At 47.5% G+C, this 11,702-nt stretch overlaps 1 protein-coding gene across 1 annotated transcript; it reads right to left on the bottom strand.

Moving 5' to 3' along the window:
• Nucleotides 1-3,765: 3,765 nt before the first annotated feature.
• Nucleotides 3,766-6,426, bottom strand: RBP5 (retinol binding protein 5). Its single transcript, XM_019527637.1, has 4 exons — nucleotides 6,230-6,426; nucleotides 5,718-5,896; nucleotides 4,989-5,090; nucleotides 3,766-3,962 (listed from the first exon to the last, which is right to left on the bottom strand). The coding sequence occupies exons 1-4, from the start codon at nucleotides 6,300-6,302 to the stop codon at nucleotides 3,909-3,911; spliced, it is 408 nt and encodes a 135-aa protein (XP_019383182.1). The 5' UTR covers nucleotides 6,303-6,426; the 3' UTR covers nucleotides 3,766-3,908.
• Nucleotides 6,427-11,702: the final 5,276 nt, after the last annotated feature.

The following is an 11,702-nucleotide window of genomic DNA, read 5'->3' as shown; positions in this document are numbered from 1 at the left end:
AAAAATGCAAGGCTCTCCACCTTGGGAGGAAAAACCTGTACCATGCTTATAGGCTCAGTAGTGCTACGCTGGTTAGCACTACAGATGAAAGGGACTTGGGGGTCATGATTGACCACAAAATGAACATGAGCCTTCAGTGTGATGCTGCAGCTAGTAAAGCAAGCAAAATGCTGGCTTGCATCCATAGATGCTTCTCAAGTAAATCCCGGGACGTCATTCTCCCCTTGTACTTGGCCTTGGTGAGGCCGCAGCTGGAGTACTGTGTCCAGTTTTGGGCTCCACACTTCAAAAAGGATGTGGAGGAGCTTGAGAGGGTGCAGAGGAGAGGCATGCACATGATCAGAGGTCAGGAAAACAGACCTTATGATGAGAGGCTGAGAGCCATGGGGCTCTTTAGCCTGGAAAAGCACAGGCTCAGGAGTGATCTGGTGGCCACCTATAAATGTATTGGGGTACTTATCAGGATCTGGGGGAACGTCTGTTCACCAGAGTGCCCCAAAGGATGACAAGATCCAACAGTCACAAACTCTGCCACAACCGATTCAGGCTGGAGATAAGAAAGAACTTCTTCACTGTCCAAGCCCCCAAGTTTTGGAATCGACTGCCACCAGAAGCGGTTCAAGCACCCACTTTGAACGCCTTCAAGACACATTTGGATGCTTATCGTGCTGGGATCCTATGATCCCTGCTGACTTCCTGCCCCTGGGGCAGGGGGCTGGACTTGGTGATCCTCCAGGGTCCCTTCCAGCCCAAATGTCTATGAAATCTATGAAACACAGTATAGACTGTGGGATGTTTTGCTTTCCTCTGTAGCAGGGGGTGTGGCCCTCTATCCAGGACCTCTTGAGCATATATTGACATTTTATAGAAGCATGACACTGGCTGCTGTGGTTCCTCTGCTTTACCCATGGCAGGTGAGGGTGTTAGGTCTGTGTTGTGTCAGGGTTGAGGGTAGTTTTATGTAGGGTTCAGATTATGGTTGTATATATGGGATGGTTTGGATGGGGATGATCCTGCCTCGGGCAGGGGGTTGGACTAGATGGCCTTTGGAAGTCCCTTCCAGCCCAACTTCTCTATGACTCTATGATTTGTAGCCCCCCCAACCCTGCATACTAATGAAGGTATGCAAATGAAAAACACACAAGCTACCATTATAGAACAGAGCCAGTCAGATGATTACTTGACATGCTCAGCTTTCATGTTAAATCATGGGTGTCAAACATACAGTCTGCAGGCTGGATCTGGCCCATGAAGCCATACAATTTGGTTATGGATCACTGGCCCAGGGCGCTCCATGTGGCACTGGGGTCTGGGCTGCGTGTGACACCCTAGATTTACCCTTGTGCTGCCTGTAGCAGGAGGGAGACAGTGGACCATGGAGCAGCCTTGGTTTTACAGGGTCCTGAATGAGTTCTGGAGCAAGTATAAGTTACAGAAGGAAAGCCTGGTGACTATGTCCAACCACAAAAAGATACAGAGGGCAGTCAGAGACAGAGACAGTTTATCAACCATGGAGTTGCTCCCTGATGAGGACTGCTAAGCCATCTGGAGCCAGGACTGCCAATCCACAAGGACCTCCGCAAGGACCACAGGGACTTGAGTTTGTTCATAGCGCACTGAGTACTCCCAGTGAGGGTGTGGAGGTACAGGGAGGGACAAGGGATTCGACCCAATTGCCCCAGGGAAACTTGCTAAGAAGAAGCAGAAACCATTGACCATGTCCTATGGCACTGCCCATATACCAAGAGTGTGTGGGAAAAGGTAAGCCAGCTCCTTGAAAGAGTGACAGGAGTCAGGCTGATGACAAGGGAGGCGGTGATGTATGGACACCTCACTGAGCAGCAGGGGTCCCAGACAACGCATTTCGACCAGTTTGTGTCCTGTGTCAGGAGTGCCCTGTGGCAATGCAGGAACCTCCTGGTATACAGGCATGCCAAGCTCAAAGAAACAGACTGTGTTAAAATGTTTCTAAGCAAACTTCAGTCCTACCACTGGAAATCGGTGGGTGAGGCTGGAGAAGACATAGCCAACTCTATCTGGAAAAGCAATACCTGGCACAAGTTGTTCAAAGACCCCCCAGGAGGGGAAGTGGACAAAGAGAATGAAGAGGACAGAGATGCAATTGGACCTGGAAACAGCGAGAAGGACTACAACAGGATCATCAGCAGCGGAAGTGACAGTGACATCAACAGTGACAGCGACAAGGACAGTGAATGAACTGAGAATGTAAACCCCAAATAGGGGTTTGGACTAAAGGACTGTGATTTGGGTAGGTGAGGGTAAAGGGAGGGTGCACAGGGGACTGGGTGTGTTTATTGAAACAGGAAGTTGGGTTTCTTAATGTGGATTTAAGATGTGTGATGGAAAGCTTATGATAGGGAATGTATATATATCACTCTCTATCTATAGAAATATATTTTAATAAAAAAAAAAGGTGCAGTCTGTCTACTGAGGGCAGCATGTGTCCTGTGCCAGCCCTGTATGCAGCATGCCCTGAGGCTGGTGGGTGGGACCCAGTGCTGTTGGTGCTGCATGCCCAGGGGTTAGGGGATTGGTTTCAGACTGGCCCAGTAACCCTCATTTGGCCCTGCAGGCCAGATGAAGTTGACACCCTTGCTTTAAATAAACAGATTTCTAGTTTTTAGCTCTTGAGACGTCAGCAAAAAGTCACCCCCAAAAGCACCAAATCCCCAAAAGAATCAAATAAAAAGAATCCACAGTTTACTATTTCCTAAAATCAAATGATTTGGGGATTTCCTGGCTCCTGATTTTTGACTCACCTGGTTGGCAAGACTATTTTTAGACAAAGTTTGATTCAAGTCTGTATTTTAAACCCAGGGGGACTTGTGGGGTGTGAGTGGGAGCAAGTAGAGTGGCAGACCATGCTGTGGGCCAGGGGGATATCAGCAATGCCCAGGAGGACTTGGCATGAATTCTAAAAACATCAGGGGCTTGTTTTATGGGTCAGGGCAGCATTATTTCTGCGGACTGCACTGATAACACAATGCCATCTTCCCTCTGAAGGTGACTGGAGGGGTTTGACCCTTTCCCTCTTTTCTCCAACTCCAAACTGAACAGAGTTCAGAGGGGTCTCAGAGAGGAAAGGTAGCAGAGGAACAAATAAGACTAGACAAGAATCTTAGGCAGTCCCATCTGTGTATCAGCCACTGCACAGCTCTGCCCCAAGGAGCAAGGTGGGGATTCACTTCTGACCTTCACTCAATGTGTGTTCTCCTCTTCTCTGGATTCTTACATTTGGAGTCAGCCAAGCAGTGACTCTTCCTTTTCACCCGTCCTTCCCTCTATCTCAGACATGAGAGCTCTTATTCTGAAAGGATCTCAGTGAAACTTGAAGCCCCATTTCCCTCCCACCCCACAGCCTGACTTCTATCTCACTCCTCTAACCTTGCATGACTTCTTTTTTTTCCCCTCCCCACCCCATCAGCAGATTTCCCCAGCCGCTGGAAATTCCTTCTCCTGTAATCTTTCTTTTCCTGGGGGCAACCCAGAAGGGGAGCCAGTATCTACTCATTGCATGCTTCCTGTCTTCCAGCACCTGAGTACTGAGGGAGAACACAAAGAAATCTGTGCTTCTCACAGGTAGCACAGTGAACTCACTTAAGGAGATACTGTGCTCAGCAAGGCTCCTTGCCCCTATGGAGTGGGAAAATGGGCCAGGAAACCTAACCCAGGTATTACTTAGGGTGTGGTCCTTAGTGAGATGCAAGGCAAACATTGGCAGCAATGAAGACAATTACTACAAAAGAGGTTTGGCCATTTGTATCTCTTTAATCCAAAGGCAGTTTGAAGTGTGACATGGGGGGCAGATTTGTTAGCTTTGATTTTGGCTCTGCAACAAAGCTGGTCCTGCTCAAATGGATCAATTCTTGATACCTTATGTGCTGTGGTTACTTCACTTTTTGAAAAATCTGAACACAAACCTCATCTTCTGCTGTCATGCGCTGGGAAGGAGAATAAGATACAAGAGGAGACTTAGGAGAGATCTGAAAGTGTCTCTCAACCCTTACCCACAGCTCTCACACTTTCCAATTCTGCCCCCATCTCCATACAGCTTTGCCAATGCCCCTCAGTCTTGAGCCACAGACCTCTTCCAGGCCTGCATTTCCCACACATCCCTGCCAAAGCTCCTCAATTCTAACCCACAGCCCCACAGTCATTCTAGTTCTGGGCTCCCCATGCAGCTCTGCCCTGCAGGAGATGCTCTTGCTATTCCTGCCTGCAGCTCCCCAGGCACTTCAGACTGAGCCTCCCACTCCTGCCCACCAGTCCCTCCCTGCCATTTCCATCTCTCTCTCTCTCTCTCTCTCTTTGTTTCTGAAGAGTTATTGAGATTTCAGTGTTAGACACAGGAAACCTTGTGTTCAATTCTTCTTTTTCCTCTCCCTCTCAGAATCCCTGGAGCCACGGTCAGATTTCACAGCAGGAAAGGGACATTGGCTGGATCCCAGTGAGCTCCGCCAACTCAACTTTTGAACCCTATAGGAGGATGTTTTTGTGAAGCAGCTGTTGCCCCAGAGAAACTCTGGAGACTGAGACTGGGATCCACAGGAGGAGGCATGATCATGCCAGGCAGAGCCTTCGGCATCTTATTGCATCTCCTAGGGCATTTATAGAGATGCTCTGGGAGTGGGTGCTTTAATCAGAGCGGCTCTGAGAGCTGCTTTAATTAAAGTGCCTGGAGTGTCATGTGTGTCAGTGTCCCCATGACGAAAAATGGTGGCAAGGGTGCTTTAACTACTTAGAGTGTCCCCACCACCATTTTTCAGTGTGGGGATGCTGATACACAAGATGCTGGAGACTGCTGGAGTGTGCTTATTACTATGGCCCAGCAGACTCAATTAACCAAGTCTGCTCTGATATGCTATAATTAAAGTGTGTCAGAGCAGCCTTCCTGCACATGTATAGGCACCCCTGGATTTCTCTATCATGGGTGTTAACATGACATCCTGCTCTGAGCTCCACCTCACCAAGTGTAACAGGTCCCCTTCTAACCAGTGTCTCCAGCCCCGGTTTCTCTTCTCTCCTCGCTGCTCACACACAAGCTGATCCTCCTCCCAGGAGACGGTGGTCTGAAAAGAATGGGTGAAGAGACAGGAGACACCATCAGTCATGGGAAAAGAAGACAGAGTCCCTGCCCATGTCTATTTCTGTATATGGTGTTTACCATTACCTTTCCACTAACCCACTCCCCTCATACTTGAGCTCTCTCTCTGGGACATATTTTGAAATGTAGTCACTGATTTTGAGAGCCTTTTTTACATTTTATTTTGCGTTGCTCTGACTTTCATGAGTACAGAGTGACTCCAGTATCTTAGAGGGTCCAGCCTTTCATGTGACAGGACAAATCTGTTTGTTCCAGCAAGCCATCTGATTTTTGGATTTTTCAGGGTACTGCTAACAGAGGACAGAGTTAAGGGTATCTGGGTGCTGAAACTCCAGATATCTTAGCTCTATTTTACATTTAATTTTAACTTAAATTTCCTGTTTATCATAGGTCGCAAGAGAGAGCCCTGCTTTTTTCACCCTGCTTAGGTCTGCAGAGACAAGGGTACCCTACCCCTGAGCTGGATTCTCTTTTGACTCACCCATTAGGAACAGGCTTGCCTACTAAATTCCAGTGATTAGTCAAACTGCTTGCCTGTGCCTGTATCTGAGTTGACCTCCAGATGTTGATCTGTTCCCCACAAACCTCTCACCTGGCACTTGCGTCCATCCACTGGTCCTAGATCCTCTTCAAACTCAATTCCCAGATCAAAGTCCATAACATAGTTCCTCAGTGAGGTGATTGTGCGAATGGTCATATGATCTCCTGTGTGGATTATCTCTTTATCAGGCTTCAGGAGGCAAACCAGTTTGCGCAGGGCCACATTAATATCTGGGGACATGAGATGGGACAAGGAATAGGATGCTGGCAGCAGTGAGCTTCCTCACAGCAGTGCCCTTCCTTGCTCCTCCGTGGTTTCCTCCCTGCAGTCCCTTCCATAACTTCTACCTCCCTGCAACAAGACTATTCCTCAGATTCCAGGTGCCCTTATCACAATCCCTCTGCTCATACTGGTGGGATTACCGGATCAGAATAAAAATGAATGGAAAGAAAGGGGAACAAAAATCCTATCCCTGCCTGTAGGGGGCTCATCATTTTGCAGAGTGGGGAGGGGAGGGTGGGATATAGAAGGGAGAAGCAATAAGAGGAGAAGAGTGGAGTTACCTAAAGCTCGAAGGTAATTATCCATGTTGTCCTGGGAGACAAAGCGGTAGTAGCCGGTCAGGTTGGGAGGCATCACAGAGCAAAATTGAGAGAGGAAAGAGGACCTGAATACAATACTGCACAGAGTGAGGGAGGAATAGCAGGAAGAGCGAGACAGTGACAAAGGTGGAGACTCTGGACTCTTTCCTCGGGTTGGTCCTTCGCTAGCTTACCCCCCCGTTTGAATTTATATAGCAGTCCCATTGACAGGCTTCTTGCTGCATTAAGAGTCCCCTGGCTGCAGTCAGGGCTGGCAGTGATCCCAGTGTCTCCACTTCAGTATGGGAAGCTGCAAGGTAGAAGCAATTCCTTAGCGTTCACACTGGAAGGAAGTAATGGTTTTCTTTCTTTCTCCATAATGCTACCAGAATAAGCCTCCCTCACAGCACTGCTCTGTCCTGAGCAGAAACACTGAGCTTCCTCACAATACTGCCTTAAAAAAACCGGTCAGCTGTAAGCTTCTTTACAGCGTGATCTGTCCTTACTCAACCCAAGACAGATCCTGGAAGCTGTGAACTTCTACACACCAGTGCGCTCTCCCTGGTAATCTAGATAAGACCCGCCACAGCAGTGAGCTTCCTCACAGCAGTGCCCTATCTCTGGCCAGCCTAGGAGAGACTGCTGCAGTGGTGAACTTCCTCATAGCAGTGCTCTTTGTAATTATCTTAGGAGAGGTACCCTCAGCAGTGAGCTTCCTCACAGCAATTTCCTGCCATTTTCTCACTCAGTAGGAAATCCAGGAGCAGTGGTCTACCTATTACCAGTCAGAGAGATCTCAGAGCATAGAGCTTTCTTGCAGCAGTGGCTGTCCAAGTCCAAGAGGGAATGTGGTAGCTGTGAGGTTCCCTACAGCATTTCCAGGTTCCTGCTCAAGATCCAGTATTGTAAACATGGTCAGTACCTGACAGACCACACTGACAAGTGCAGGCCTACTACTAGCAAAAGCCTAAATTACAAATAATATGTGCTTAAGATGATATAAAATTAATAATCAATAAACTTACATTTAAGTCACAAGCAGCATCCTGGGAAAACAGAAAAATAATCTGTTCATCAAGACCACTAACATTAAGTTAACCCAAGTGTGAATAACTGTTTTTGGAAAACACTTAATGGAAGTTAAAAGTAACAACTGATGTTTTGCCTTTTATTAAAAATTTAATTGTACGTAGTTTGCTGGAATCATACTGAAATAATAATGTGTCTTTGTTAACTGGCTATGGTAGAGGCAAAATGTATATTATGTATAGAAAAGAAATAAAAGCGTGAATTAAAGTTGCCCTGGGAGTATGAATCCAGGAGCACAGAGGAAAAGCAAGAGTCCACCAGCAAAACTACTTGTTGTTAGCCCTGGCCTTTTCAGAGAACTTAGGCTAAGATACAGAAATGTGGCTAAAGCAGAAAGCCCCAAAGCCTGTTTCAGAGGGAGCCTTTGCAGATGTGTTATCACTGGTTTTGACAGCAAAGCAGAAAAAACCAAAACAGAACATGGCAAGTAGTATTCCCAGATGGTGAAGGAAAAAGATAAGAAGTCCTTTCTCCCAGAACTGTAATTTTCACAAGGACACAGACCCCATCTAATTGGCATCTTCAAAGTTCATAGAAAAACCGGTTCAGTCTAGTTTGCAAAGTATCAGTGAAACAAAGAGATCTGGACAAAACCAATCAGAGACTATGTATTAAAATAAGCTGTGTGTATATATACTGAGTATAAATGAGAAAAGGGGGATTTTGGAAGATCTCAGCAAATTCAAAACAACCTGCTGCCAGTCTGGATGCCACCTTCTTCCTCCCTTCTGTCTCCCAAGATAGTATAGGTGAGAGTCTGTATTGTATGGATGCCCACAGCTAGATAGGCATTGAGAGCAGCGCTTATTCTTGTGCTTTGGGATGTAATCAATAAAACATTGAGTTATAGACCTGCTGTTTGCCTCTATCTGACTTGGTGGTAGTACAGTAAAACCTTACCTGTTAAAAGGGAATGAAATCATCGGGAAGTGTAATTGTATCTTGACACGGTATACAAAAAGGATAATCATTAAGGAAATTGTCACTGTCCCTTAATTCTGTGCCTAAGCTTGAAAAAGAGGTCCTGATCACAGGTGGGCTATAGCCATGTCTCTGGAATGGTCCTGGGTTTTTGGTGATAACATTTGCTTCCTTGCATCAGTTGCCTGTCACTGCCCAACTTGGGAAATATTTCTGCTGTTCTGCACTTTCTTGTCATAGTGACCTGCCACTGCCCAACCCAGAAGTATCCCTGAAGCTGGGAACTTCCTCACAGTGGCTACCTGTGGCTGGCCAATTCAACTCCCCTGCCAAATCCACGGGAGATGTCAGAAGCCATGAACTTCCTTAAATTAGTGCCTTGTTATGGATACTATCAGTAGAAAATCTAGCAGGTGTGAACACTGGAACAGTGGTGTGTCCATGGACAGCCAGGAAAGATCTTGGCAACTGGGGTTTTCTTCAGACTGGCCCTTCTCAGAATGATACTTCAGGAGCTGTGAGATTCCTCACACTGATGCCCTGTTGCTGCAAGCTGGGAGAAACCTCCTCACAGCAGTGTCCTGGCCATGCCAACCCAGGAGTGATAGATGCAGCTGTGAGTTTCTTCACACTAGTGCCCTCTACCTGCCCATACCACAAGTAAACTTGGCAGCCATGAGATTCCACAAAGCAGCCCCGTTGCTAACCAATACCAATAAATATCCAATAGGTACAAGCTTCCTCAGATCAGTGGTGTATCTGCAGTCATAGACTCACAGAATCACAGAAAGTGAGGGTTTGAAGGGACCTTAGGAGGCCATCTAGTCCAACCCGCTGCTCAAAGCAGGACCATCCCCAACTAGATCATCCCAGCCAAAGCTTTGTCTAGCAAGGTTTGGAAAACTTCCAAGCATGGAGCTTCCACCACCTTTCTGGGGAACCTGTTCCAGTATTTTTCATAGATTTCATAGATGTTAGGGCTGGAAGGGAACTCAAAGATCATCAAGTCCAGCCCCCTGCCCCAGGGGCAGGAAGTCAGCTAGGGTCAAAGGATCCCAGCAAGATAAGCATCCAAGCGTTTCTTGAATGAGTCCAGAGTAGGTGCCTGCACCACTTCTGGAGGGAGTCTATTCCAGGTCTGGGGGCTTGGACCATAAAGAAACTTTTTCTTATGTCTAGCCTAAAATAGCCTTGTAGGAGTTTATGACCATTGGTCCTTGTTTTTCCTTGGGGCGCTGTGGTGAACAGATGTTTTCCCAGATCCTGATGTACACCCCTTATGTACTTATAAGCAGCCACCAGGTCACCCCCTGAGCCTGTGCTTTTCCAGACTGAAGAGTCCCATGGCTCTCAGCCTCTCCTCATAAGGCTTATTCTCTTGCCCTCTGATCATGCGCGTGGCTCTCCAATGGACTCTCTCAAGCTTCTCGACATCATTCTTGAATTGTGGAGCCCAGAACTGGATGCAGTACTCCAGCTGCGGCCTCACCAAGGCCGAGTACAGCAGGAGGAAGAAATCCTGAGATCTACTTGAGAAGCTTCTATAGATCCAAGCCAGGGTCTTGTTTATCAGATGCGACATTGCATTGGTGGCTCATGTTCATCTTGTGGTCAATCATGACCCCCAAGTCTCTTTTAGCAGTGGTGCTAGCAAGCATAGCACTGGTGAGCCTATAAGTATGCTGCAGGTTTTTTTTCCCCTGAGGTAGAGTACCTTACATTTATCGGTATTGAACATCATCAGCTTTGTGTCAGCCGACTAACTAGGTTTATCCAAGTCTGCCTGGATCACTAGCCTGTCCTCAGGTGTGGACGCTATGCCCCAAAGTTTAGTGTCATCAGCGAACTTAGCCAGTGCGCTTCTGACACCAATGACCACATCGTTGATAAAGATGTTAAAGAGAACCAGACCAAGGACAGAGCCTTGGGGGATGCCACTGGTCACAGAGCACCATAATGATTTGCTGCCATTGACCACCACTCTCTGGGTCTGACCTCAGAGCCAATTTCCCAGCCATCGGACTGTGGTGTAGCCAAGGCCTCAGTTGGCCAATTTTTCCATGGGGAGGTCGTGGGACACCAGATCAAAGGCTTTTTAATAGTCTAGATATATGACATCGATCTCTTCTCCCTTGTCCAGGAGATACATCACCTGGTCATGGAAGGAGATGAGATTGGTCAGGCAAGACCTATCCATGGCAAACCTGTGCTGGCTGTCTCTCAGGATGTTGTCCTCAGCCAGCTTATCCAGAAGGGCTTCCTTGATCATTTTCTCAAGAATCTTACCAGAGATTGAGGTCAAGCTGATTGGCCTGTAATTCCTGGGATCTACTTTCCGCCCTTTCTTGAAAATGGGTACCACATTGGCCTCCTTCCAGTCTTCAGGTACTTCACCTGAGCGCCATGAATTTTTGAAAATTTTTGCCAATGGTTGGGCTATGACACCTGCCTTCCTGGTAAGAAAGTTTTACTACCCTCCTGGTAAGAAAGTTCTCCCTAATATCTAACCAAAACGTCCCTTGCTGCAACTTGAGATTGTTGCTCCTTATGGCTGTTCTGCCATCTGCCACCAATGAGAACAGCTTAGTTCCATGCTCTTTTGAACCCCCCTTTAGGTAGTTGAAGGCTGCTATTAAATCCCCCCCTCAGACTTCTCTTTTCTAGACTAAATAAGCCCAGTTCCCTCAGTCTTTCCTCATAAGTCATGTGCCTCAGCCCCCTCACCACTTCTGTTGCCCTCCACTGGACTCTCTCCAATTTGTCCACATCTTTCTGTAGTGGGGGGCCCAAAACTGACTGCAGTACTCCAGATGTGGTCTTACTGGAGCTCAGTAGTAGGGAATAATCACTTCCCTTGACCTACTGGCAACACACCTACCAGTGCAGTCCAGTATGCTGTTAGCCTCCTTGGCAACAAGGGCACACTGCTGGCTTATATTCAGCTTCTTGTCCACTGTAACCCCCAGGTCCTTTTCTGCAGAGCTGCTGCCCAGTTAGTCAGCCCCCAGCCTGTACTGGTGTATGGAATTTTTCTGTCCTAAATGCAAGACTCGGCATTTGTCCTTGTTGAACCTCATGAGATTCCTTTTGGCCCAGTCCTACAGTTTGTCTAAGTCACTCTGAAAGGTCCATCAGGAAAGAAAGACCTTGGCAACTGTGAGCTTCCTCACAGATTGTGCCATACTTGTGCCTGGCACAGAAGGGACCCTAGGAGCTGTGAGCTTTTTTAAAGTAGTGTCCTACCTCTGCCTAACCCAGAAAAGACCCTGGAAGAAAAGAGCTTACAACCATGCCCTGTCTCAGCCCACACCAGGGGCAATGTGTAAGGGGTGCACATGTACCCATGTGCACACCCTGAGCATGGAGGTGCACCCCCTACAAAAAGACACTGCCGACACTTGTTGGTGGCGCCTGCGGGCAGTTGCCGCTCACCACCCTGCCACTG

This window comes from Gavialis gangeticus, unplaced genomic scaffold, assembly GCF_001723915.1.
Source record: "Gavialis gangeticus isolate Ggan-Ray unplaced genomic scaffold, GavGan_comp1, whole genome shotgun sequence".
Lineage (NCBI taxonomy): Eukaryota > Metazoa > Chordata > Crocodylia > Gavialidae > Gavialis > Gavialis gangeticus.
Note: the sequence above shows the minus strand (reverse complement) of the source record. Positions and strands in the feature narration are given on the sequence as shown.

Bases quoted from the DNA above. Each gene is read 5' to 3' on its own strand.
- RBP5 (XM_019527637.1), bottom strand. From the start codon at position 6,302: ATGCCTCCCAACCTGACCGGCTACTACCGCTTTGTCTCCCAGGACAAC. The intron at 5,897-6,229 runs GTAACTCCACTC...TCATGTCCCCAG, and splicing joins TAATTACCTTCGAGCTTTAG to ATATTAATGTGGCCCTGCGC. The intron at 3,963-4,988 runs GTGAGGTGGAGC...TCTCCTTCCCAG, and splicing joins AAGGGGACCTGTTACACTTG to CGCATGACAGCAGAAGATGA.